The 26,900-nt window shown below is 53.8% G+C and overlaps 2 protein-coding genes and 1 pseudogene across 3 annotated transcripts in view; 1 reads left to right on the forward strand and 2 right to left on the reverse strand.

Moving 5' to 3' along the window:
• The window catches only part of LOC143695937 (uncharacterized), a 297,449-nt gene that overhangs the window by 138,684 nt on the left and 131,865 nt on the right, over positions 1 to 26,900 (forward strand). The gene's annotated exons all lie outside the window — the stretch shown is intronic.
• On the reverse strand, positions 192 to 9,593 carry LOC129132005 (uncharacterized; annotated as a pseudogene). The gene is made up of 3 exons (XR_013185357.1): positions 9,589 to 9,593; positions 8,465 to 8,562; positions 192 to 2,640 (listed from the first exon to the last, which is right to left on the reverse strand). The product of XR_013185357.1 is annotated as an uncharacterized LOC129132005 (transcript).
• LOC143695908 (serine/threonine-protein kinase PAK 3-like) lies at positions 12,094 to 25,966 on the reverse strand. Its single transcript, XM_077191105.1, has 12 exons — positions 25,768 to 25,966; positions 19,508 to 19,621; positions 19,007 to 19,044; positions 18,419 to 18,551; positions 17,688 to 17,751; positions 16,808 to 16,856; positions 15,658 to 15,767; positions 14,783 to 14,900; positions 14,290 to 14,389; positions 13,670 to 13,866; positions 12,630 to 12,767; positions 12,094 to 12,183 (listed from the first exon to the last, which is right to left on the reverse strand). Exons 1-12 carry the CDS (start codon positions 25,964 to 25,966, stop codon positions 12,094 to 12,096), a joined length of 1,350 nt encoding a protein of 449 aa, XP_077047220.1.

The raw sequence follows: 26,900 nt of genomic DNA on the forward strand, positions 1-26,900 counted from the left end.
GTCCCACCATGTCCTCACCCATGGCTGTCTCCCCACCATGTCTCCATCCCTGTCATTGTTCCCCACATCTCCATCCATGCCTGTGTCCCCCTGTGTCCCCACAAATGGCCCCATCCCTCTTCATATCCATGTGTCCCCATGTCACTCTCCATGTATCCATGTGTCCTACCATGACCACACTCACATCTCAGTTCAATGTCTCTTTTTACCTCAATATTGGGTATTTTAAAGGGATAAAGAGAAATGGAAACAAAATCAAGGCAAAAGAAAAGGTTTTCCTTGTCCATACCAGCTGAGGATCCACTGCTTAGGTAGAAGGAAATAACCTTTTTTGATGAAATTTCTATCCCACTGTCTCTAAAATCTTGGTCTTTTGCCCAGTTTTTCACCATTTGGCTGCAGAAGACACTCTTGGGCAATAGGAAATCAAAATCATGGAATCCCTGAAGTTGGAAAAGATCTTGTCCTGGTTCAGGGCAAATCTGGGAGAGAACCTCCAAAGGAGTTTCTCTAGAAAGCAGATTCAATCAGCCTCTCCCCCAACTGCTTCAGGAAAAATAAAATACCTCCTTGGAGAAAAGTGGAAAAAAACTGTTTATTACACAATAAAACCTAAACAATTTTAAACAATAAAACCTCTTGCTGCTCTAAAAGAGAGACAAACTCACAAAGTCCCTCTGTGGGCTGTAGCTCAGCTCACTCAGTCCCTTATCAGTTCCTCCGGTGCTGGAAATGCCGCAGCCCAGGCCCGGCCCGGTGGGCCACAGGTGTGAGCTGCCCGTGCTCTTCTGGTGTTCAGGCCAGAGCAGGTTTAAACAGGTCCAAAGAAAAGGGGAAAAACTCCACAGTTCAGGGAACTTGTTTGCCTCAGCTAGCTAAAACTAAGTAAAAGCAAAGGAGAGCTCTGTCCCGCTGTCTGTCCATCCGCAGACAACACAGTCCCAGAGCAGGAATGTGGAAGAGCGAGTGCAGTTTCTGAAAACAAACTGCATGCTGCTTCTCTACCCCTTCACTCTCAGAGCAAGTCTTGAAGGTCAAAACTTATTATTCAGCATAAACAGAACAGATGACTGGGGATACAAGCATCATATAGTCAACGCAGAATATACTTCCAAGACCATTCAGTACTCCCTGATGTCACCAGGGTTGAATGCAAAAGATTTTATGGGGTTGAAAGTCAACAAATCTGCTCTTCCCAAGGAATTCCCATTGTTGGCCTGCGTCCTGATGGATGTTCCTGCCTCTGGGTTTATCTAGGTATCCTCAGAGAACCAGGAAGATGTGGAGCCCCCCAGCCAGATGCCTTCCAACTTTCATCACCAGGACCACGGATCATCAGGGCTCTCCCCAACGGGGGTCACTGGGGATCATCCCATGTGGATCCTCTCATGGAGGATGGAGCTGGAGCAGCGCACAAAGCTCTTCCCACATTTGGGGCACTCACAAGGGCTTCCCTTAATGGCGCCTCCACTGATCTCGGGTCAAGACTGAGCTCGTAGAGAAGCTCTTCCCATACTCAGGACACTCGTAGGGCCTCTCCCCAGTGTGGATGCGCTGGTGGATGATGAGTTTGGAGTTTTGTTTGAAGCCCTTCCCACAATCGGGGCAGCGGAAGGGCCTCTCCTCTGTGTGAATCCGCTCATGTTTGAGGAGATCGGAGCTCCTGTGAAACCTCTTCCCACACTCAGGACACTCGTAGGGCCTCTCCCCAGTGTGGGTGCGCTGGTGTTTTCTCAGGTCTGAGCTCCACCCATAGCTCTTCCCACATTCCAAGCAGGTGTAGGGCCGTTCCCCCATGTGGATGACCTGGTGCCGAATCAGGGCCAAGCTTCCTCTGAAGCTCCTCCCACATTCCCCACACTTGTAGGGCTTTTCCCCAGTGTGGATCTTCTGGTGTTCTGTCAGCTGGAACTTCATGCTGAAGCTCTTCCCACACTCCCCACACTCATAGGGTTTTTCCCCAGTGTGGATCCTCTCATGTTTCCTCAGGCCAGAGCTCTGGCTGAAGCACTTCCCACATTCCACACACTCACAGGGCTTTCCCCCAGTGTGGATCCTCTGGTGTTGCATCAGGCTCCCCTTCTGGCAGAAGCTCATCCCACATTCCCTACATTCATAAGGCCGGTCTCCAGTGTGGATCATCTTGTGTTGCATCAGCTGGCCCCTCTGCCTGAAGCTCTTCCTACATTCCCTACACTCAAAGGGCTTTTCCCCAGTGTGGATCCTCTGGTATTGGATCAGGATGGAGCTCTGGCTGAAGCTCTTCCCACATTCCTCACACTCAAAGGGCCTCTCCCCAGTGTGGATCACCTGATGCTGCCTGAGGCTGGAGCTCCAGCTAAAACGCTTCCCACATTCCTCACACTCATAGGGCTGCTCCCCAGTGGATCACCTGGTGCTGGATCAGGTGCAATCTCCGGCTGAACTTCTTCTCACATTCCAAGCACTTGTGGGGCTTCTCCCTGCCATGAGGCTTCTCCACCAGCTCTGAGCTCTGGCTGGATCTCTGGCCGCTTCCTGGCTCAGGGGGGCTCTTTCCTCCCTGCAGCTCCCTGGACTGGATTTGCAGCCCCTCCTTGTGCGCTATTTCCAGGGCTTTTCCTCCTCCTCCCTCCAGACATGTCCTAGGAATGGAAAATCCTGGTTTGGGGAAAAAAACAAGATGAGAGTGCCTTGGACTGGGAGTTCCTCCTTGCCCAAGTTCATCTCATTAGGTCATTGGGCATCTTGTGTCTCTAAGAACCTCCAAAACACCACAATTCAGCACAAAAGTCCTCCAAACATCAAGACACAGATCAAAAACTTTCCAAACATCAAGATTCAGCAAAAGCCCCCTCCAAATAAAAAGATTCAGCCCCCACAAAAAACAAAGCACCAACATTTAGCCCGAGAAAACTCAGAAACACCAAGATTCACCCCCGGGAAAATCGTGGATCCCAATCCCCTGGCATCTGCTGCATGTGGGGGGGGGGCAACGCTCCTGGGGCTGGGGTCAGAGGCTGCAGATACAGGGAGAGGTGGAACCTTGTGCTGCTTCCTCTTCCTCCTCCTGTGTCCCTACTCTTCCTTACACTCCTCTTCCTCCTGCTATTCCTCCTTCTCCTGCACAATCCCACCTTTTCCTCCCACATCCAGGGTTTCACCATTTTGTTCCTCAACCCTGCTTCTCCTTCCCTTCTCCTCCTGCCCCAGGCCCAGCACCCGCTGCCGGCTCCCTCTTGCCCCCAGACCCACAGCATCCCACGGCAGGGGCAGGGATGGAGCTGGGGCAGGTCGGGCTGGGGCAGCGCTGGGCTCTCGGCCGCTCCCGCCCGCACTCGGTCCCCACTGCAGCCGCTCCTGCCAGGACAGCGCGGGGGGGCCCGGCCTTGGCGCTGCCCCACTCCCACCTCCCCAAATTCCCCTCGGTTTTGGAGAACAGGGCATGGATAATGTTGGTGTGTTGGGAAGGGATTGGGTGAAGGGGAGTGTGCAGCAATATGGTTAAGGCAGGAAGCAGCAGGAGGAATCTATGTGGGAAGGAAAAGGGATGATGGAAAAAAGGGTAGAGGGTAGAAAAGGAAAAGCCAGGAAGGGGTCCTGTGCCAAAGGGATGATGATCCCAAAATATCTCTGAAGGGTCCCTTGGGAGAAGGGTGAGGTAGATTGCACACTCCCTCAGAGGTAATTAAGGACTTGGACACCCAGGGGGGCAATAAGGGAAGTGGAGAAGAGATTTGGACAACAGGGGATGGATGGCATTGGTATGCTGGGAAGAGACTGGGTGAAGGGGAGTGTGCAGGAATATGGTTAAGACAAGATGCAGCAGCAGGAATCAATGAAAAAGTATAATAGAAAGGAGGAGGAAGAGAAAAATACTGAGGATTGGGATGTATTTCAGCAGGGTCTTATCCTCAACATTTGCCAGCTGATCATTTGTATCCCCGGTTTCCCGGAGAGGAAAACAAGGAGGTCAGGGTTTCAGGGGGTTTCTCTGTGGGGGGCAGCGGCAGGACCGGGCCAGAGGTGCGGGACCGGGAGCACGGGCTGGGGGCCTGGGGGGAGCTGCGGGGCCGGGCCGGGGCTGTGGGGCAGCCGGGGCTCAGCGCCGGGCGCTGCCTGACCCCACCAGCCCCGGGCAGGGCCGGCAGTGGCCCCCGGCCCCCAGGAGGCTGCGGGACGCCCCGGCCGCTGCCCGGCCCCGTGGAGCTGCCGGCCCTGCCCGCCGGGGGGCGCCTTTGGACACTGCGGCAGGACAGGGACCGGCTCTGGGATACGGGCTGGGGAGGGCACCCTGAGCACAGGGACGAGGAGCAAGGAACACCTGGGAAATGTGGATTATACATGGAAGGATCGAGACATTGTTTGGGTCGCTGGAAAACAAATTATTTTGCAGAAAGCTCAGGAGCTGTCAAGAGGATGAGCACCCACAGGCACTGAGGGGGGCTGCAGGAGGGGCAGAAGAAGGCCCTGCAGCACTTGGGCACAAAGGCCCAGCAGGTGAATGCAAGAAGGGAGCAGCAAAAGGCCAGGCTGAAGGCAAAGGCCAGGGCAGAGTTCCTACAGCCCCTGAGGGATCAACCCCAGGGCCCAAGGGGGCCCCAGCACCCAGGGCACGGGCTCGGCCACAAGCACCCGGCAGAGGCATTGCCCTCCTCACCAGGGGACAGCCCACCCAAACAGCCCCTGGCAAGGAATCAGGGCTCCAGCTGCAGGGCACAAGGACACTGCAAGCACAGACAGCAGCACCCTCAGGACCAGCAAGTCCACCCCTTGATGGACATGGATTGGCAGGGCTGTCAAAGCTCCCATCACACCAGGGACCCTCCACACTGCAGCCCTTGAGAACATTCAGGGTGGGTCTGCATTGAGAGGAGGCATTTTCAGATGGACACAGGGGCCTCTCAATCCACTCTGAATCTTAGACTTAAGGGGGGAAAATGCTAGAAATATGTTTGATTAGTGAGGGGATAAGTGGAAAAGAGGAGTGATTTGATTCAACCTCTGTTAGCAAATTTTGGAGATGGATTTGAAATGCATGAAGTTTTATTTGCTCCTAATTGTTATCATGATTTACTGGGAAGGGATTTGATTGCTAAACTGGGAACACAAATTATTTCATAAGAGGTGATATAGAGGCCAGTTCTGTTGTACCACTGACTCAGACGTCTGGCAAGATCCATGCTGAAGTGAACCCTGATGTGTGGGCAGCACCAGAGAAAAGGGGAAAATTAGATATGGAGCCTCTCCAAAGTACTCTGAAGCAACCAGGATAAGTGGTGTCTATAAGCAACAGCCTGTTCCAGAGGAGGGAAGGAAGGGGAATCAGACAAAGCGCAGGTCACCGCCCCATGCTCAGCTCAACCCGCGGAGCTGTGGGTGCTTGTAAGAGCCTGGCACTGAAATGCCCTGAGCAGGAAGGCTTCAATATCTTCTGCTGACACCATGGCACCTAACAGGGCGGCAAAAGCAATTCTGACTGCTTCAGCAAGCACTTCATCACTTATTAGATTATTTCTAAAACAAATGCAAGATTAGGGATTGTGGAAACAATAGACACAGATAGGGGAACTCATTTTACAGGAAAGATCCTTTAGGGGGTTATGGCAGCTTTAAGAATACAATGGGCCCTCCATAAACCCTGGCACCCCCTGAGCTCAGGTCAGTAGAAAGAATAAATAGGGAAAGAAAGAAACACCTATGGAAGCCGGTGACAGAAACCAAGATGCCATGGGCATGGCTTCTGTCATTGGCTCAGGCAAGAAGAGACAGACCCAGGGCAGATATTCAATTACTTCCCCTGGAATTGATGTCTGGAATTCCTTACCCTGGTAACTCTCCACCTTGTGCAGGGTGGAGATAAAGGATGTACATTTAAGGCAGTCCGTGGCCAGAATCCTGTCTCTTGTGAAATCTCTCCCACAGGAAGCTGGGCTGGCACAGAGCCTGCCCTGGGACTTTGCTGTTGCCAACACCCAGCCAGGACATCGGCTCCTGCCTAAGGAGTGCAAAGCAGCACCACTGGTGGCCAAGGGGCCCATGCCAAGTGTCCCTGAGGCCAGAAACAGCCGCCAGCACAGCTGAACACGGGGGGACCCCTCAGCCTGGCCTCAGGGGCTCTGAAGCCCCGGAGATTTGCACTTCCCGCCTGCAGCAGGACCATGGGAGCCACCACTGAGCCTGCCCTGAAGGCAACGCAGCAGCAGCCAGGGCTCCACAGCGGGCCAAGCCCCTGGGCCTGCCCACAGATCCTCTGCTCAAACCCTCGGAAATCCTGGCCACCCTCCTCTGGCACCTCCAGCCACTGCGGCCAAGCCTTGCTGCCACTGCTGCAGCTTCAGCGCTGGCTGGGCCTGCACTGCCACAGCTGCTGGGGAGCACCACGGCACAATTCCACTCTGGGGCTCACTCACACCCACACTCTGGGCTGACTGCGATTGCATTGCTGCAAAATGTACCAGTTTTGTTTGTTTTAAATCTTCTTTCTCTGCTCAGAAAGGTTTCTCTACTCAAAGGTTTGCCTTTGGGAAAGAAATTTTAAAGTTTTTATTTAAGGGGTGTTACACCACTCAACAGAGATGAGTTCAACATCTCCACAGACTGGGAATAGCCCAAAAGACACCCACAGAGATAACGACCTGCAACAAAACATCAACGCCCAGCAGCAAACAGCAACCAACAGCTACCCCAGACACTGCCCCCGGCACAGCTGGAGACACCTGGTCTGGAAAAGGCTGAGAAGGAAATCCAGGAGTGTGGAGCTAATTAACTCCAGAGGGGAAGGAATCCGGATCTAATAGGAAACCAAATACTAAAAACTTACACAATTCGGAAGCAATGAACATAAACCAATGGATTTAGATTGGTTCAGACTACATAAAGTTTAGGAAAAAACTAATAAATCTCACGTGTCATGGAATGATCTTCTCTGCACACTCGGGCTATGTGTGGATGGAATGATGTGTGCTGCATATCTTTGCCAAAACCAAGTAATGCCTTGACTCTCTAACACTAAAGATATTGTTGGAGGGTTTTTGTTTCCCCCGCAGTTTCAGTGACAAGAATACAACAGGAGAATCGTTTTTCATAATAATCCTACTTTATATGGTTAGGTAGGTTTGGGACAGAAGCGTGAGAATCAAGTTTTGCTATGGGTTTTTCAACGTTCACCTAGAACTACTTTAAAGGTGACCATTTAACTCAGAAACAGTTAATAGTTTGTTTAAATATTGTTTAAAAAACAAACAAAAACCATCCCCCTACCTAAAACCATAACAAAACAAAAAAACAACCAACCAACCAAATAAATAAAAAACAAACAAAACCAAAAACAACAACTAAAAAGGCAGGTTCTATGGGGGGGGCTACATAGCTGCTCCGGAAGAGAAGCTTTATTCCAGGCAGCCACGAGAGTAGCTTTAGAAATGCAAATTAACCCTGCTGGGGCAAAGCCTGGACAATGTACCTGGGTCTTCCTACCCGGGGCAGGAATTGGGCTGATTCCCTCTGCCCCTCAGCCCAAGCTCTGCCCGCTTGCACTGATGGAATTTGCACAGCTAAAGGCAGAGCCCATGGTGAGGATATCTGACTCTGCAACAGAAATTGGTACAGCTGCAAAAGGAAACAGCAAATGGAGAATGTTGTGGATGCAGCTCATCCAGCAGGTGAGCGAGGGGATGCAGGTGGCAGCCAGGCCTCCTGATCCAGAAACGGCTACAGAAGGACAGGGAATGAGGGCACTGAGAATAAGTCCAAAACCAAACAAGACTCAGTACGAAAAAAAACCAGAGTCAATGAGTCAATCTGCTTGGAGATAGGGCCAGGGACTTGTAGAGAAGGAAGTAACGGGAAAAAAACATCAGTTTCAGACAATAGAACAAACTGACACGGACTGCTGCTCAAAATTCTTCTAAATTCCTGAACTTCGAGGAAAAGAACAAAGACTTAACAGAGCCAGGAATATCGGCTGTTCTACAAAAGTGGGGGTGCACATTAACGAGGACATGCAGTTGGCGGATCGGGAGGTCTGAACCTTCCAAGTACCTCAGCCAGTGGGCAAAGGGAGAGGGAGATGAGGCCGGGAAAATGAGGATAAAAAGGAGGCCGCGAACTACAATGGCAGAGAGCACACGGCAAATGCCCCACGGCCTCTCCCTCTGCTCAGCAATAAAGTCACTTGTACAGGACTCCTCTGTCTCCTCGGGGCACAGAAACCTCCGGCCACGTGAATTTCCCCGCACAGCCCCGGGCACGGGGCAGCCGCCTCTGTCCCAGCCACAGGAACCGGGCCGAGCCAGCGCTGCTCCGGCAGCGGCTCCTGCCGAGGCAGCGGCCGCAAGGAGACCGCGGGCAGCCGCTCCCGCAGCGCCCTCACGCCAGCGGCAACACGCGCCGGACACGGCACAACGAACCCGCCTGAGCCCCCTGCCGCCCCCGAGGCCCGCAGCGAGCCCCGAGCCCCCGCACAACCCAGCGCGCCTCCCACCTCCGCTGCGGCCGCCTCCCAGCTCCGCCGCCGCCTCACCGCGCTCCGGCCGCTGCCGCTGCTCCCGGGCCCGCACAGACGCTCCGCCAATGGCGCCGCTGCCGAGCCACGGACGCCCTCAGGCCACCACCGGGGCCCTGCTCCGCCCCGCTCCCACCAATCAGCGCGCCAGAACCACGACTGACGACAGCGGCGGCCAATCGCAGCCAGGGGGCGGGCTCTGCACCCGGCACAGCCTCGCCCCGCGCTCTCAGGGCCCCCCGGGCTGCGTGAGGGCAGAGCCGGAGATGAGGAGCAGCCCTGGAACGGGCCGGGCCCGAGGGGGATTGGGCTGAAAACACAAGCAAACTTCTCCGCACCTCCCGCCACGGCTTTCCCGGCACTGCGGCTCCGGTGGCTCCGGCTCTGGGGGAGGCCAGGAGCCTCACTTCTCCTACCCCTAATAAGGAGCATCGGTGCATCGCTTTAATTTCCCTCAAATAGGGGAAACCGCCCCAAACCCCTGTGGATGAGTGGAGGAGGGGAGAGATTTCTGACAGAAAACCCCAAAAACTCAGAGCAGGATAATGAGAAGTAAGTGAAGAGCCTTAAATCCAGCCTTCCCCCACGCCTCCCTCCTTCCAGCTGCACCTCCTACCCCGGCGGTGCCGGAGACAGGGAATGGGGCCGTGCTCACTTCATGCCCCGGGGCTTCTCCCTCTGCTCAGGGACAGGAGTCGTTCCCCTGCTGCACCCTGGGCTCTCTCCCACCGGAGACTTCTCCAGGAACTTCTCCAAGCTGAGTCCATCCCATGGGGCACAGCCCCCCTCCAAGTGCTGCAGCATGGGTCACTGTGCCCCGGGGTCAGTCCTGCCAGGACAGGCTGCTCCAGCGGGGCCCCTCTGGCCACGGGGTCACAGCCTCCTCTCAGGCATCCCCGTGCTCCAGCGTGGCTGCTCCGGGGGCTGCAGGGGGATCTCTGCATCCCCATGGATCTGCAGGGGGATCTCTGCTACCCCATGGATCTGCGGGGGGATCTCTGCATCTGGCACCACTGTTTTTGGAGGCGCCAGGAATAGGCTGAGCTCTGCCCAAAGCTCTTCTCACAATCCCCACACCCTTCCCGGCACAGGGAGGCTTTTACCTCATCGCAGCTCCCCAGGCTGGGTTTGCAGCCCCTCCTCGTGTGGGATCTCTGGGGCTTTTCCTCCCCATTGGATTCCTGCCCTGTGGAGCCGTTCCAAATGGCCTCTTCCACGAGGTTCTGTGGCAGGGATTTGTTCTCCCTGGTCTCTGTCCGCAGCTCAGTGCCTGGGGGAGGAAGGACAAGGAGAGGAAGAGACTGAGAGAAGGGAAAAGGCAGGAGGAGAGGAAGGAAGAAGGAACAAGGGAGGAAGGAGATGGGAAAGGAATGTGGATGGATGTAGGACAGAATGAGGAGAGGAAGGAGGGCAGAGAAGGAGAAGATGGGATTTGCCTCCATGCCAGAGGGAAGGGGAAGGAGATCCCCCCAGTCCATCCCTGGCAGGATGGCGTTGGCAGTGAGGCTGTCCTGCAGCGATGCTGGGCTGGGAGATGGAGCAGCAGGGAGGGGAAAGGGGCAGTGATTCCTCCTGTCCTGCCTGGCAGTCCCAGTCTGGAGCGTCCTGGCGCTGCCGAGGCCCTTGGAGCATCCGGCACTCAGGAGCCCGGAGCTCACGGCTGCTTTATAAAGCTGACAAAGTCGGCAGGATGGGTCTGGGTATGATCTCAGCAAACTGGGTTTATTGGTACAGGAACAGGGGACAGAGCTGAACAGGGTCCAGGCACAAAGACAGGGTGCAAGCCGAGGGCACAGGGGGTTTTTATATGGGGTAGTGAGGGTGGAGCTGAGGGTCAGGGTCCAATGGATATGGGGGAAAATGGAGCAAAGGAGGGGTTAAGGGTCGGGTCAGCTAATAGGGAAACAGGAGCAGAGGAATGCAGTAAACTGGGGCCAATGGAGGGACAGAGAGGGAGAACATTCTAGGGGCTAACCAAAGATGGGTAACAGGGGGTGAACTTGGGTAATTAGGCCAATGGGCCAATGGGGTAACATAACTTTCCATAAATCAGCATGTGCCTGAGCAAAGATCTGTGGGAGAAGCAAGCTTCTCACCATAACCTTGAAATCTATTCTTCTCTTTGGGGACCAGTCCTCCATAGCTGTGGAATTGAGACTCTGATGGTAGAGTCCTCAGCCTCCACACCAGTACATCTTTCTTTTCCTTGCAGCCTCCTCCTCCACCGCCCAGACAAAATTTAGGATTGACAAATCTGGCTTAGGAGAGCAACAAGGGGTGAGCACCTTGGGTTTTGTGATAAAGGAACCTCACTCTTTAGAATTTTTAAAAGTTTAATAAGGAATAATAAGGGACAAATCAGTAACAGCGCTGGGTGTTGGCAATGGCCAGAGGCACACCGGTTAACCACAGCAACTCTTCTTGTCTACTTTTTCCATTGTATTGTTCAAATACATATTCATAATGATTATACATATTCAAACATTTCTTTGAACACATTTACATGTTCCAGGAATTCTTTAGGTTGGTTTGACCCCCAACTCGCCTTTTTAGAGCACGTGCAGGAATCGTGGATTGCTGTTTTGAGGGTTGTGTGTCACTCCCTCACAAGGGCCCCTGGTCTGTGGTTTCAGCAGGTGACAGTGGAAGGGTCAGTGGCAGGGGTCTTCATCACATCCTTTCCTTAGACGTTATCTGACCCTGCAGACGATTTTAGCTACTTCCACAAGTACTTTAAACCAACATTAGCTATTTCACAAATATCTCTGAGTGCTTCTCGTTGTTGTCAGTTATTTACAAAAATAAAAGCATTAGTTCTTATTTCACAACTACGGCTATTTCTGCAAAAGTTAACATTCTAATGCACAACATCTGGCATCCACTTCAATATTTTGCAAAAGCCAAAACTATAATGTATGTTTTTCACACTGTCCAAAAACTAAAATATCATCCATAAATGATGTTCTGAGGATATGAGCTACACAGGGGCCAGGGCATTGGCCACAAAAAGTTGACAAATTATACTATAGCAAAAGCAGTTAAAAGTGATTACAAACTGTACTATATCAAACTCGTTGTGATTAAGAATATTTTGCAGAAGTCAATACATAATAGCAAAAGGCAACACTACCTAGTTATTTATAACAAACCCAGGGCAGGTTTTTCCCTTGCATGGAGCACCTGGGCCTTCCCCGGGCCCCTTCTGCCCTCCTGCAGAGCCGGTGGCATTTTCCAGCACACACAGTTTGTAGCCAAGAGCCGGGTGCAGCCGAGAAGGCTCCAAGCGCCTCCTTCCAGGCTGACTCTGCAGGTGCCGAGGCTGCTCTGGGCTCTGCCAGGGCTCTGCTGGGGCTCAGCTCTGGCCAGGCTGGGCCCGCCCTCCCCTCACATTGCTCCGGGCAGCTGAGTCACAGCGGGAGAGGGAAGGGACACGTCAAGGGAGTTGAGGTTTAAGAGCGTTTTTATTCAGAAAACTTTCATAACAAACAGGCTGCTCTAACTACCATAACTAACTAGCAATGCTAACTATCCTAACTAACTACCAGTGCTAACTACCATGACTAACTAGTTGTCCTAACTACTGTAAGAAGAAGCTGTCCTCAAGTACTTCATCTGCTCCGCTGCTCCCTCAGTTGCTTTGCTGCAGTGATCAGAGGTGTCAGGCTGGAGAGAGGCTTGGCTGATGATAAAAATGGGTGCTGCCCAAAGGATAAAAAATAAAGAAATGAACTGTTACTTTCCAGAGTCAAGTTCCTCACAGGCTCTGTTGCAACAGGACAAAGGGAAATGGTTTGAAAATCGAGGGAAGCAGGCTCAGATTAGATCTAAGGAAGAATTTTTTAACCAGGAGAGTGGGGAAACACTGACAGGAGGTGCCCAGAGATGTGGGAGGTGCCTCCTGCCTGGAAACATCCAAGCTCAGGTCAGGCAGGGCTCTGAGGCCCCTGAGCTGCTTGAAGATGTCCCTGCTCACTGTGGGGCACCAGGTCCAGATGAGCTCGAAAGGAGCCTGCCAGGCCACAGCAGGCGAGGATTCTGCTTGCTCTGCGCGTGGAACGCAGCGAGACTGGAGACTATCGGAGGGGGCCCCACAAGAAAACCCCTCCCTGGCGCTGCTGCTTCCCCTGCAGCCCTTGGCTCTCACCTGCAGCAGCTCCTGGGCAGCCCAGCGCCGCTCCTCGTCCAGCTCCAGGCTGCATTCGAGGAAGTCCCGCAGCAGAGCCGACAGGCGCCGGGGCTCCTGCAGCTGCGGGGTCCCGTTCTGCCGGATCAGAGCGCGAGCCTGCAGGGAAAGCAAACTCAGCGCTCTGCCAGCTCCCTTCACACCCACACGGGCTCACATCCACCCCGGGGCCTCAGCCCCAGCTCCAGGGGCACTTTCCTCCCTGCCAGAGATGCTGCTCAGAGCTCATTTTGCTATGCAAACCAAAAAACCCAAACCCTGGGGCTGCCACAGCCACTGCAACATCCAAATGATCTCGCCTTGAGAGCCAGTTTCATTGGCCGGCTTTGTTAGTAGGAACCTCCATCAGAAATAGCCCATTTTGCTTCTCCAAATATGGACACCAGCTTTACAGGCCATTTTCCAGAGTCAGTGTGGTCTGCCTGTGTTATTTCAGACGATTCTTCCATCAAGTGCATCTCTGCAGTGCCACTGACACTCAAGTAAATGCATTCCTGATGCCCCATCCCAGAAACTGCCAGGCAAGAAACAGGAGGTTTGTGATGCTGAAAGCTCAGGCTTGGTGACACAGTAGCTTGGACTAGGAAAGAAATATGTTAGACTATGGGGATGTTAAACCATCATCTTCATGTTTTCAACAAGTTTCCCAGTGAGAAGAATCAGGGGGAGATCATCTTGCAAAACCTCTTTTAGAAACTCCTGCAGAAATCTTGTTGGGTTTGGGGCTGGGATTTGGGGATGGTGTGGGGTTTTCTTGCAAGATAACATTAGAGCTAATGCATTTGCTTCATATTTCCAGGTCATCCTCTCAGCTAGAAGAGCTGCAACAACGAAAAGCCCAAAGCAAATTGTTGCTGGAGACTGCAGAACATTCGTCTGTGTGGAGACACAAGTCTTCTGGGAATTCCCTTCCCATGTGCAGAAACCTCCAGCTGCTGCTCCCAGTGCAGGGTCCCCCTGTGCTCGCAGCCTCTGCAGCCACTGGAGAATTTGCCTCTTACCATGGCCGCCGTTTCCCTGAAGTAAGGAGGTTCTCCTTCCACCATCTCGATGGTCACAATGCCGAAGGACCAGATGTCCACCTTGGGGCCATAAGGAGATCTGGTCACAACTTCTGGGGCCATCCAGTGAGCAGTGCCCACCATGGAGCTGCGCTGGTCCTGCTCAGGGCTGAGCTGAGCGCAGAGGCCAAAATCAGCTGAGGACAGAAACAAACCCTGTCAAAGGCAGCTGGAATGAAGAAACCAAGCACAAAGATTCCCCACTCTCAGTCTGAGAATGCAGTAGTGAAGTCAGATGAAAAAGTCCTCAGGGCTGTAGCCAAGGAAAGGAAAGATGGAACTGGGCCCTTCAAGAAACCCTCAGCTTTCCTGCAGTGGCTTTTACTGATTCCCTTGGAGCTTTAGATTCCCACTGCTGCCCCTCTGGAAGGGCCATGGCCAGAGCAAAGGCACTGCTGGCCCCCTGCTCCTCTCCTGAGCTCTCTGCAGGGGCAGCCGCTCTCAGCTGGCAGCAGGGGCCGGGCAGTGCCCCCAGCAGCCCTTGTGGGGCTCTGGCCCTCCCTGGGAAGCAGCCCCAGCCCCGCAGCCCGGGAGCGCCGTGCCTGGCCAGGAACACCCACCCAGCCTGACAGAGCCGTCCATGCCCAGGAGGATGTTGGAGCTCTTCAGATCCCTGTGGATCACCCGGTTGGAATGGAGGAAATCCAGGCCCTGCAGACACTGAGAGAGAACAAGAAACACAAGGGCAAAAACCAATGGCCGGAATATATCACACCAGAAAGGACAGCTCAGAATTCTGCCAGCAGCAGCTTTGCTGTGACAGGCCAGGAGTGCAGTGCACACAAGCTCCAGGCAAAGGGCTCAAGGCAAAGCTGAGAACAGCAAATCAAATCCAAACCAGAAAGAGAGTACCACAACAGCAGGAGAGAGAACAAGAACAGAGTAGAAGTGCAGTGATGCTGACAGGCCGTTCACTGCAGAGGCTCTTTCTTCTCCAGCTCATAAAAACAACTCAGAAACAAAGCCCTGAGCATGGAGCCACTCCTGTTCTCACGCCCTCTTTGGAAGGACCATCGTGTCCCAGCCATCGGAGTGACAAGCAGGATCCCTCACCTCCCGACTGACAGCTGCCATCTCTCCTTCAGCCATGCGTGTCTGTCTGACAACGTCCCGCAAAGTTCCTCCATCCATATATTCCATCACCAGCCAGAGATCTCCATCCACAAGGAAGCTGGAAGAGGAAAACAATGGCATGGAGATGAAAGTGCAGAGCTCAATTCCCCCATGGAAAAGCCTGGAGTGGAGTTTTGTTTCCAGGTCACTTGTCAGTGAGGACAGAATCAGATGGAGAGACATTTCTGCCAGGCTGCACAGTCCTTGGAATCTGCACAGTCTAAAGGGGAAGGAGACACCTGTGAGAAAGGAGAGGCCTTGGATGGCAAGCAGGTGAAAAATGCAGTTTAGCAACAGCCCAGATCAATTGTGGAACCACAACCCTTGGCCCCAGCTGGTTCAGCTTCTGAACTCATCAGTTCCACCATTCCCTCCAGAACAAGGCAACACAACTGCCAGGGTTATCCAGGGGAGGAGGCCATGCAGCACTTGGGACAAAAGCAGTCAGAAAACCTTTCAGAAAGTCCCTTCAGAAACAGGCAAGGCCAGTGAAAAATGGGCAAATGAGTCATTTCTGGAAACAAGAACTTGGTCTTACTGGCATTTTTAGCAATGGAAAAGGGCTGGGAAGAAGAAGCCAAGGGAAATAATTTCTGCTGTGGTTTATCAGCACTTGCTGGGAGACACAGCAAACGGAGTCAACTTGAAGGAAAAACTAAAGCAAAGCAACAAAAGCACGTGGAGGGAGTGAACTGCCAGGCTGTTATTTTGGGAAGATGTGGCGGGTCCGGCAATTTCAAAACAGGCTATAGACTCTGGATGCCAGGAAAGGTTAACGCAGGGCCCAGGCTCGGGATCAGAGCTGAAGCACTCACCTGTCCAAAGAGTTGACAATGTTGGGGTTCTTCTTGTCCTTCAGGAGCAGGATCTCATTCACAGCTCGTTCCCTGTTCTGCCCTCTGAGACTCATTTTCTTGATGGCCACCTGAAGGGACATTGCAGCCTTGAACTGGAGGAGTCTGTGGCAGGAGGCCACAGCAAACACGGAGCGAGTCTTTGTGGAGCAACAGAGCCGAGCTGTGCCAAACTGCCTTGGGATGGGACACCAGAGCTCAGCAAGGGCCATTCCCACAGCCCATTGCTCTGCCAGCTGGGGGCTGCTTACAGGACACATGGCCAGAGACATTTGGCCTTGCAAGCTCTGCAGAAATGGTCCCTCAGCTGTCAGCCTCAAAGCTCTAACAACATTCTCTGCACCTACAGTCTTCTCAAATGGCCTCAACACTCTTATTATTATTATTCAAACCCATTTTGCAAGCAGGAGGTAATTCTGGTTCTCTGAAAACAAAGCAAAACAGCCAGGAACCCCTTAGCAATTCTATGGGATTTGGTCATGATTTCAGATGCAACTGCTCTGTTTGGGATTGCAGAACAAAGCAGACACACACACCCATTGCTCAGGTGATCCCTGTCACAGGCTGTCACTGACACCAGACCCAAACACAACTGGAGGCTTTAGGAGAGAGCTTTGCTCTGGACATTCGTCTTCTCATTTCTCTCCCTCTCTCTCTGTGAACAGCTGAAGTAGGACTAAAACCCCAAATTGAGCCCAAGCAGGATCTCTCCCTAATCAGGCCTTGAGGTATCCTTTGAAGATAAAAGGCAGGATGGAAATAATATTGTTATAGATTAGCTAAGAATAGCTAAATAATGTTCCTGTCTAAGGTTGGGATGAAGATAAATTGGGCCACAGTCTCCAGCAGCTGATGCATTCACACTTTTAGATATGAAGGCCAAGCCAGCATGTCCTGCTCTGACAGACACCGCTGCCCTCCTTGCATTCCTTTGGCGCTTCAGAAGGACCAAGTCTGTCCCAGCTGTGCTCTGCAGGCTGACACTGCTCTGCCTTCAGAGGAGCAGCCTGGGCAGGAAAGCTCTGCTGGCCCCCAAAGCTGCAGCCACAGCTCCCAGCAGAGGGGAAAGCCCTGGAGAGCTGCCAGGCGTGCTGGGCGTGTTGGCACTGACCTCTCCTCCAGTGGCCCTGTCGAGTCCTTTATAAACGGTTCCAAAAGCCCTGGAGACAAAACAGCAGAGAAGAAAGAAGCAGCGCTTTAGGCCCTGGCAGGGAAAGCCAGCCCAGACAGGAGATCTCTGCTGCCTGCAGCATTCACAAACACCTGGGTGCATCGACCCTTCCAACAACAGCACAGCAGCCACCAGCCCTCTGCCATGCAAGGTGTGCAGGAGAAAACTGAGACCCAACATGAAGGAATTGGCCTGGAGCAAATCCCAAATATCCACCCTGAATTGCTTTAGTTCCAAAGCTAGGAGGAGAAATGGGTGTCTAAAGAACTGGAAAAGAATGCATTTCATGCTTTTCCACTTCCTGCCTAAGACCTGCAGGTTCCACAAGGGCCCTGCCATCAGGCAGGTGATGCTTTTTCCCCCAGAGTGCATCAGCTCTGTGTCTGTTACTGAATGGATGGGGTCTGCTACCTGTGCTAGAATAGAGCACTTATTAGTTCATCTCTGGTTTCTGTTTCTAAACCATTAGGTTGATAATCCTGACCAGTGGATATTTTTTGAAGGAAAATATTTGAAAGAAATCTTCTTGAGAACTGTTTTCTGACAGTCACCAGATGGTGAGTTGCTCTTTTAGGCAATCCAGTTCCAGGGACAGAAGATCTTCCAGGTCCTGCTCCTTGATGCAGGCAGGACACTGCCAGCCTCAGGGGCCTTTGACGGCGCCTTCTGACCACAGTTATCAATTCTGATCAGGACTGAGAGACAGCAGGATGGTAGCCCAGTGTCTGAAGGTGCTTGGAGCTCTCCTGACTTCTCACTCGATCCTGCACCAGCACAACACCCGGCCCTGCTTGTGCAGCAGCAGCTGCCGTGCACTTACCCTTGGCCAATCTGCTCCACTTCCAGGTATTTCTCGGCAGGCTCCTCCTCGCTCACGGTGTTCCCTGAAAGAAACCACGTGGAAGACGCTCCCTCCCAGAGTGAGACCCTGCCTTGCAGCAGAGCCAGAAGCAGCCCCACTCCCTGGGGCCGTGAGCCCCTTGGTGTCAGCTGGGGAAGGACAATAAATGGCTCGGTGACATTCAGCTGCAGAGCAACACTGGGTGCAGCTGATGCCCAGACACACACACAGCACCTGCTCGGGCACCCAGGAACAGAGCAGACGTACTCAGCTGCATCAGGCACCACTCCCCTCTCCCCTCTGGCTGCCCTGCTGTGCTGCTGTCAGAATGTTCAGCCCAGGATCGCACAGCGGAGGGAGGTTCATTGTCCTCTTCCCAAGCAGAGGGAGCTTCTCCATTCTCTCCCCAAAATTCTGCAGCTTCTCCATCCTCTTCCCAACACGCTGCAGGTTCACCATCATATTTCCAAGCCAGGGGATGTTCGCTGTCCACTTCCCATGCTGGGAGATGTTCACTCTCCTCTTCCCAAGCCACAGGATATCCTCCATCCTCATCCCACACTGGGAGATGTCCATTGTCCTCATCCCACTCTGTGGGAGCTTGGCCACTCTGGTCCCACACCAGGGGACATCCACCGTCCTCGTCCCAGGCCGGGAGATGTCCCCTGTCCTTGTCCCACCCCGCGGGAGCCTCGCCGTTGCATTCCCACCCCGCGGGATGTTCCCCCTCGTCTCCCAGAGCAGCGGGAAGTTCACTGTCATCTCCCGGCGCTGAGGGAAGTTCACCATCGTCCCCCAGAGCAGCGGGAAGCTCACTGCTGTCTTCCTCCTCTTGGGCCTCCTCTTCGGAAGCAGAGGGAGCCCCAGGAGGTGCTGGTGCTGCTTCTGTGCCCTGTGGACAGACGGCAGCGTGAGGGATGGGAAATTCTATCTCAGTTATCACCTTATTTATCCTCAGCTGCACATCCAGCTGCACTAAGCAGAAATGGGGTTTGGAGCTGTTCCAACTAACAATGGGCTGAAGTCGACATTGCCACTTATTGTTGGGAATTCAATATTCCACCATGGCTAAAGCCAGCAAGCAATCCTCTGCCTGCAAAACCAGACCTGCAGCTCTTCAAAAGCTCTTCAGCAGAAAAGGAGAAAACTGATGGGAATTCCTTTGCTGCTGCTGCTGCTGCTGCAAAGACACTGACAGGACCTTTCCTTCAGCCTCCCAAGCTGGCACTTGGCTGCCACATGCCGAGCTCACAACTTGCTGCACAATTCCAAACACCAAAGGTTCCTTTCCCACTCACCGAAGGAGGAGCTGCTCGGAATCCAGACATGAGGTGCCCTGCAATGGGAGAGGGAACATGAACCAGATGCTGTTAGGAGAAAAACTGCCAGTGGTGGGAAATGCCATGGAGCAAGGCAACCCCAAGAGAGCATTTTGCTTTCACTGCATCCCTCCAGGAGCCACAGTCCCTTCCCACAGCAAGCAAGAGAACAAGCACAAAACACTGGGCTGGGTCAGTTCTTGGCTGGAGCAGCAAAGGGAGGGAGTTCCAGGCTCGGCTGGCACAGACTCCCTGCTTGAGGGAACAGAACCCCCCAGGGCTCATTGCAGATGCTGTGCACGCCCCGCTGGCTGCAGACACCCCCTTTTTCAGCTGCAGCTGCTGGCAGGAACTCTCCCAAAGCAATGGTGTCTTCATGGCAATTTGGTTCCAAAGTCAACTCAGCTCCAGAGGAAGAACAGAAAGCACACAGCAAGCCCAAAGCCACAGATGCTGCACCGAGGGAAAACCTCAACTTACGTGCCAAGTGGGTTAAAAAATACCCCGAATAAGCCACAGAGTACAGAGTGCAAACTGCAGCAGCCACGTGCTGGATCATTTTGGCTGCACTGCACACGCCTGCAGCCTGTAGCTCTGAAAGCACAGAAGGACAGGGCTGGGCTGGCTGCTGAGAATGCCTCGGGCAGGAGGATCCTCCGGCAGCGAGCCCAGAGCCACTCTGGGCACTGAGGCCTCCGTGTCCCACAGCAACGGGAACACCACGGGGACGTGGCGCTGTTCCTGTGACATCCCAGCAGCAGCTCACGCAGAAACCGCCTGGAAGGTTCTCCTGTGTCACAAAGGAGCACAAAGAACCCTCCCAGGGCACAGCCCATGGCCCAAAGGATGCAAGAGGAACTCGGAAAATGCAGCAAACAAGGACACCCTATAGCCCAGCCTGAACACTGAGGAGAACAAGGACAGGACCAAAGCAAAGGAAACGTGACCTTTAGTCACTGATAGTTCTGACTAAAAGCAGCAAGCCTTGTTCCATCTGGGATCTTTGTTCTAGTTCTAAAAACAAGCAAGGTCCTCCACTCTAAATACAGAGAAGGCAGGAACTGGGGAGGAGGTGGGATTAGGAAGGAGGAGGAGGAGGAGGGAGAGAGGAAAAGGAGGAGCAGGAAGAGGAGGAGCAGGAGCAGGAACAGGAGGAACAGGAGGTTCCAGTGCCCCCCGTGGCCGCAGCCACGGGACCATCGCCCCCAGCTCGTCCTGCAGCTCAGTGGGGAGGGGGAGCTCGTCCCAAATCTATCCAGGAGTCCCTGAGAGGGTGTTTTATTGGGGGGGTATTTGGAACTTGTAGATTGTGGAATTGACCCCAAATATCATCTGGTGTCTCTGGGAGGGTTTTTTTTCTCTGTGTGTGCTGGTTTGGATTTTGCAGGAGCCCAAAGCTGAGCCCCTTGGGGGATCTTTGGGGGCCCACGTGGCCATTGCTCAGTATGGGCAGGGGAGGACATTGGTCCTGGGGACCCCCGGGAGAGCAGAGGAGGGGAACCCCTGGGACCCCCAGAGTGGGGAGAGCAGAGAGGGGCGATCCCAGAGCTGGAGGACCCCGGCAGACTGGAAAGGGGGGGAGCCTGGAGAGGAGGGACCCCTGGGACCCCTGGGATCTCAGAGTAGAGCATCAGGGGAGAAGGGCCCCCATGGACCCCCAAAAGCCCCTGAATCATCCCTGAGCAGGACGCCGGAGAATGGAGAAGCCCTGGAACCATTGGACCCCCATGATCCCAAGGAAAGGAAATCAGGAAACCTCTGGAACACCAGAAGTGGAGAGATGAGTGATGGGGAATCTTTGGAGAGCTTTTTGGGCTGAACCTTGACATTGTGGAGATTTTCATGGACACAAGACTCCTGCTGACTTCTACAGATGAAATTGGACAGGAGGAGCCTCTACTCCAAGGTATTCCCACCTTGGTTTCCCCCAAACCAGGATCTGTCATTCCCAAGCTGTGGCCAGATGGAGGAGGAAAAGCCCCAGAGATCCCGCATGAGGAGGGGCTGCAAACCCAGCCCAGGGAGCTGCAGGGAGGAAAGAGCCCCCCTGAGCCAGGAAGGCGGCCGGAGATCCAGCCAGAGCTCAGAGCTGGTGGAGAAGCCTCATGGCAGGGAGAAGCCCCACAAATGCTTGGAATGTGGGAAGGGTTTCAGCTACAGCTCCACCCTGATGGAACACCTGAACATCCACCCTGGGGAGAGGCCCTGGGAGTGTGGGGAATGTGGGAAGAGCTTCAGTGGGACCTCTGACCTCAGCAAGCACCACAAGATCCGCACTGGGGAATGGCCCTGTATGAGTGCTTGGAATGTCAGAGGAGCTTCAGGTGGGATTCAGAGATGATCACTCACCAGCACTTGCACACCAGGGAGAGGCCCTGCGAGTGTCCCGAGTGTGGGAAGAGCTTCGTGCACTGCTCCAGCTCCTCCCCCATGGGAGGATCCGTGCTGGATGATCCCCAGTGACCCCCGTTGGGCAGAGCCCTGGTGACCCCTGTTCTGGGTGGTCCCCGTTGGGTGGGGGGAAGGTGTTGGAGAGATTTCTTTCCCTTCTCCTTGTGCTGCTGTGATTTGGTTGGTAATAAATTCCCTCCGTGTGCCCAGGCCGGGTCTGTTGTGCCCGTGCCGGATTTGCTGAGGGATTTCTCCCGGTCCTTGTCCCCAGCCAGGAACCCTCGGTTCCATTTTCTGTCCCTGTGCGGCTGCGGGGGCAGGGACAGAGCGGCTCTGGCATCGGGCCAGCGTCACCGCTCGCCACGGGCACCGCTGAGATCCCGCGCCCCTGGGCACGCATTGCTGGGCTCACCTGAGCTCCCACCCGCCCAGTGCCCCAAGGTTCCCCCTCCCCAAAAAACTCCCAGCCCGGGGCTGCAGCGGCCCGGAAAGGCCTCAGCCAATCAAAACACAGCCAAAACGCGCCGCAGCCAATGAGAGCGCGGGGCGTTGAAGAGTCATCAGTTGTGTGGCGGAGCCTCTGAGATCGGGTCGCCAAAAGTGGCGGCAGCCAATGAGAGCGCGCGGCGCTGCCGAGCCCGCCCTGCTCCGGACTGGTGCTGCCAGCGCAGCGCGGCTGCTTTGGGGCTGCTGCTCCCTGTCCGGCCCCGGCCATGGGACGAGGGGCGGCAGCTGGGGCCCTACTGGTGGCACTGGTGGTGCTGGGAGCCCCCCCGGCTGCGGGCGCGGAGCTCTCGGGTGAGCGGGGTCGGGAGGCGCTGGGACAGGGGGAGAGAAGGGGGAAAAGGGAGCCAAGGGGGAGACCGGAATGGAGGGGGAGGAGGAGGGGACCGCCCAAAGGCCGAGCGGGAGGGGCTGAGGATTGGGGGGAGGTGAGGAAGGGGTGGGAGACGGTGGGAAAGTGGGGAAAAGGGGAGAGTGGGACCCCAAAACAGGAACCCAGCGCCCCCCACCCGGACCCCACCTGTGTCCCCCGCCGGGGCTGTTCGGGGAAGGGGCGCGTGGGGGGCGCCCAGGTCGGGCCCAGAGCCCAGCGCTGCCCCAGCCCGACCCGCCTCGCCTCTATCCCCGAGCTCCCCCCTCTTCAATCATCGCCAGATCCCCACTGGGGAAAAGCCCTACGAGGGTGGGGAGTGTGAGAAAAGCTTCAGCAACAGCTCCGACCTAAGGGCACGCTGCCACATCCACTCCGGGAGAGGCCCTGCGAGTGCCCTGATTGCAGGAAGAGCTTTATACGCTGTTCCAGCTCCATCTTTAGTGCAATACAACAATCCCCCATGGGAGGATCCCCATTGGATGATCCCCAGTGACCCCCGTTGGGCAGAGCCCTGGTTATGCCCATTCTGGGTGACCCTTGTTGGGTGGGGGGAAGGTGTTGGAGAAATTTATTTCCCCTCTCCTTGTGCTGCTGTGATTTGGTTGGTAATAAATTCCCTCCCTGTGCCCAGGCTGGGCCTGTAATGCCTATTTTGGTGTTTGATGAGGGATCTCTCCCTGTCTTATCCCAACTCAGGAACTCTTGGTTAAATTTTCTCTGCCCTGTGCAGCTGTGGGAGGCAGGGACAGAGTGGCTTTGGTGGGTGGCTGACATCAGGCAGCATCACCCAGGCCATGGGCACCCCTGAGATCCCAGTGTGGTGGTGCATTGCCCCCTCCTCCTTTCCAGGCTGCAGTGTGATCTGAGAAATGCTTGTTAGGTCTTGTCCTTGGAAACGGCACCTGGGTTTTGCTCTTTCCAAGCTTATCAGAAACACTGTCTGCTCCCAGGAACTGCTAAAAGGTTCCTGTTTTCCTTATGACCAGCCTTGGAAAATATTCCTGTCTTGGTTTGGAAAGACAGGTATCTGCTTAAGGAAGGCAGGAGCCTCCCCTGAAATGGAAAATGTAAACCTCCTCCCTCTGAATTGTTATGAATTTGAAATTAAGGGGGCTCGCAGGCAAATATATGGGAGCAGGGATAAGAGTTCTTTATTAGGGAAAAAAATACAAGGACAAAATAAACAATGCAGTAAATCCAACCAACACTGCCAGAGTCAGAACACAACCTGACATCCTGTTGTTCAGGGTGTTGGTAGCAGTCCAAGTGGAAATGTGCCTGCAGTCCTCCTGGAGTAGCAGATACGGTTTTGTTGGAGCAGTGGTCCTGTAGAAAGGGTGAAGTCTTCCTCTGAATATCCCGTGGAAGAGGCAGCTGTTTCCTCTGGGGATCCAGTGGAGAAAGCCATGCTGGTGTTCCAGAATCTCAAGATTATATCTGGGTAGCAATGCTTGGCTCCTCTCTCTGGGCTCACATCTCCCAGTGGGATGCTGTAGATCTTATCAGCCATGCAGTGACATGCAACAGCCTATTAACAACAGATGTCTCCCCTGAGGGAGGATTGGTTGTGGAAAAGATAAGGAAAACAGAAGACAACTGCCATTCAGATGGCAAATAGAAAACATCTTGCTTGGCAGTCAGGACATTACCCACCCCTTATTCTATTTCCATCTGCATCACAATGAAACCTTACACAGAGTTCTCACTTAAGACTAGGTTTCCCTGTGGTCCACAATGGCTTTCTCCATCTTTCTGCATTACCCATCAAGTGTAACCAGGTCCTTGAGCAAAAACAATTCCACGGATGGGTTTGTCTTTGCCTGAGGTGGGATTAACCCAAACAGTCTTCCCTAAAATGCCTTTCATATGTACCACAGGAACTTTATCTCCCTCCACTGTGTGCAGGGGTTCAGACTGGGCAGGACCAGCTCGATTTATGGACCCTCTGGTGTTGACCATCCAGGTGGCTTTTGCTAAGTTCATTTCCCAATTTCTAAAAGTCCCCCCACTGAGTGCCTTAAGGGTAGTTTTAAGTAGTCCATTGCACCCATCAACTTTCCCAGCAGTTGGTGCATGATAGAGGATATGGTATATCCATTCAATACTATGTTCCCTGGCCCAGGTGTTAAAGCCATTCTTGAAATGGGTCCCGTTGTCTGACTCAATCCTCTCAGGGCTACCATGCCTCCAAAGGACCTGGTTTTCAAGGCCCAGGATGGTGTTCCAGGCATTAGCATGAGACACAGGGTAGGTTTCCAACCATCCAGTCGTGGCTTCCACCATGGTCAGCAGGTAGCGCTTGCCCTGGCGTGTCTGGGGCAGTGTGATGGAGTCAATCTTCCAGGCCTCCCCATACTTGTACTTGGACCACCGCCCACCATACCATAGGGGCTTCACTCGCTTGGCCTGCTTGAGGGCAGCACACGTCTCACAGTCATGGATAACCTGTGAAATACTGTCCATGGTTAAATCCACCCCTCAGTCTTGTGCCCACTTATAGGTGGCATCTCTGCCCTGATGGCCTGAGGCATCATGGGCCCATCGAGCTAGGAACAACTCCCCCTTATGTTGCCAATCTAAGTCTATCTTCGACACCTCTATTTTTGCAGCCTGGTCTACCTGCTCATTGTTTCAGTGTTCCTCATTAGCTCTACTCTTGGGAACATGAGCATCTACATGGTGGACTTTCACAGGTAGCCTCCCTACCCTGGTAGCAATGTCTTTCCACTCATCAGCAGCCCAAATTGGTTTTCCTCTACGCTGCCAGTTGGACTCTTTCCACCTCTCCAGCCATCCCCACAGAGCATTGCCTACCATCCATGAATCAGTATAAAGGTAGAGTTTTGGCCACTTCTCTCTTTCAGCAATGTCCAGGGCCAGCTGAACAGCTTTGAGTTCAGCAAGTTGACTTGATCCACCTTCTCCTTCAGTGGCCTCTGCAACCTGTCGTGTGGGGCTCCATACAGATGCTTTCCACTTCTGGTTCATCCCTACGATGCAACAGGAACCGTCAGTGAAAAGAGCGTAGCGCGTTTCCTCTGGGGGCAGTTGGTCATAGGGAGGAACTTCTTCAGCACGTCACTGGTTCTTGTTCCTCTTCATCAGTGAGACCAAAGTTCTCACCTTCTGGCCAGTTTGTAATTATTGCCAAAATCCCAGGGTGATTCAGTTTCCAATATGGGCGCACTGTGTGATGAGAGCAATCCATTTACTCCATGTGGTGTCAGTGGCGTGGTGGGAGGTGGGAACCTTTCCTTTAAACATCCACCCCAGTACTGGTAGTTGGGGTGCCAGGAGGAGTTGCGCTTTTGTGCCAATCACCTCTGAGGCAGCCTGGACTCCTTCATAGGCAGCCAAGATTTTCCTCTCTGTGGAAGTGTAGTTGGCTTTGGATCTTCTGTAACTTCTGCTCTAGAAGTTGGTTGGCCTCGAGTCTCCCCAGGCATCTTCTGCCAAAGGCTCCAGGACACACCATTGTTCCCGGCTACAGAGCAGAGCACGTTCTGCACCTCTGGTCCTGTCCTGACTGGGCCAAGGGCTACAGCATGAGTGATCTTCTGCTTGATCTGTGCAAAGGCTTGTTGCTGCTCAGGGCCCCAGGGGAAATCGTTCTTCTTGCGGGTGACCAGGTAGAGAGGGCTCACAGTCTGACTGTACTCGGGAATGTGCATTCTCCAAAAGCCTACAGCACCTAGGAAAGCATGTGTTTCCTTCTTGCTGGTTGGTGGAGACACTGCTGTGATCTTGTTGATGACCTCAGTGGGAATCTGACACCGTCCATCTTGCCACTTTACTCCAGGAACTGGATCTTTTGGGTGGGTCCCTTGATTTTGCTCTTCTTGATAGCGAAGCCGGCTTCCAGCAGAATCTGGATGATCCTCTCTCCTTTCTCAAACACTTCCATCGCTGTGTTCCCCCACACAATGATGCCATTGATGTACTGCAAGTTCTCTGGAGCCTCACCCTTTTCCAGTGCACTCTGGATCAGTCCATGGCAGATGATGGGGCTGTGCTTCCACCCCTGGGGCAGTCGGTTCCAGGTGTACTGCACACCCCTCCAGGTGAAAGCAAACTGAGGCCTGCATTCTGCTGCCAGAGGAATGGAGAAGAGCACCTTAGCATTGTCAGTGGTGGCGTACCCCTTTGCTGCCTTGGACTCCAGCTCCTACTGGAGTTCCAGCATGTCCAGCACAGCAGCACTCAGTGGTGGAGTCACTTCATTCAAGCCACGATAGTCCACAGTCAATCTCCATTCTCTGTCAGTCTTGCACACAGGCCAGATGGGACTGTTGAAGGGTGAGTGGGTTTTGCTGACCACCCCTTGGCTCTCCAGCTCATGGATCATTTTGTGCATGGGGATCACAGCATCCCAATTTGTCCGATACTGCCGGTGGTGCACTGTCGAGGTGGCAATTGCACTCGTTGCTCTTCCACCTTCAGAAGTCCTATTGCAGATGGGTTTTCTGATAGTCCAGGCAAGGTGTTCAACTGCTTCATGTTCTCTGCCTCTACAGCAGCTATTCCAAAAGCTCACTTGAGTATTTCTGGGTCTTTGTAAAGCCATTCCAGAGGAAGTCTATGCCCAGAACACACAGGGCCTCTGGG

This window comes from Agelaius phoeniceus, chromosome 27, assembly GCF_051311805.1.
Source record: "Agelaius phoeniceus isolate bAgePho1 chromosome 27, bAgePho1.hap1, whole genome shotgun sequence".
NCBI lineage: Eukaryota > Metazoa > Chordata > Aves > Passeriformes > Icteridae > Agelaius > Agelaius phoeniceus.

What these genes read in the sequence shown, in the direction of transcription:
- LOC143695908 (XM_077191105.1), bottom strand. Translation starts at nt 25,966, where the DNA reads ATGCACATTCCCGAGTACAGTCAGACTGTGAGCCCTCTCTACCTGGTC. An exon ending in CTCTGTAGCCGGGAACAATG is followed by an intron (nt 19,622 to 25,767) that starts GTGTGTCCTGGA and finishes CTGTGCTTTCAG; the next exon opens with AGCTACAGGCTGCAGGCGTG. An exon ending in ACAGGGCCACTGGAGGAGAG is followed by an intron (nt 15,768 to 16,807) that starts GTCAGTGCCAAC and finishes ATGTCCCTTCAG; the next exon opens with GTGGCCATCAAGAAAATGAG.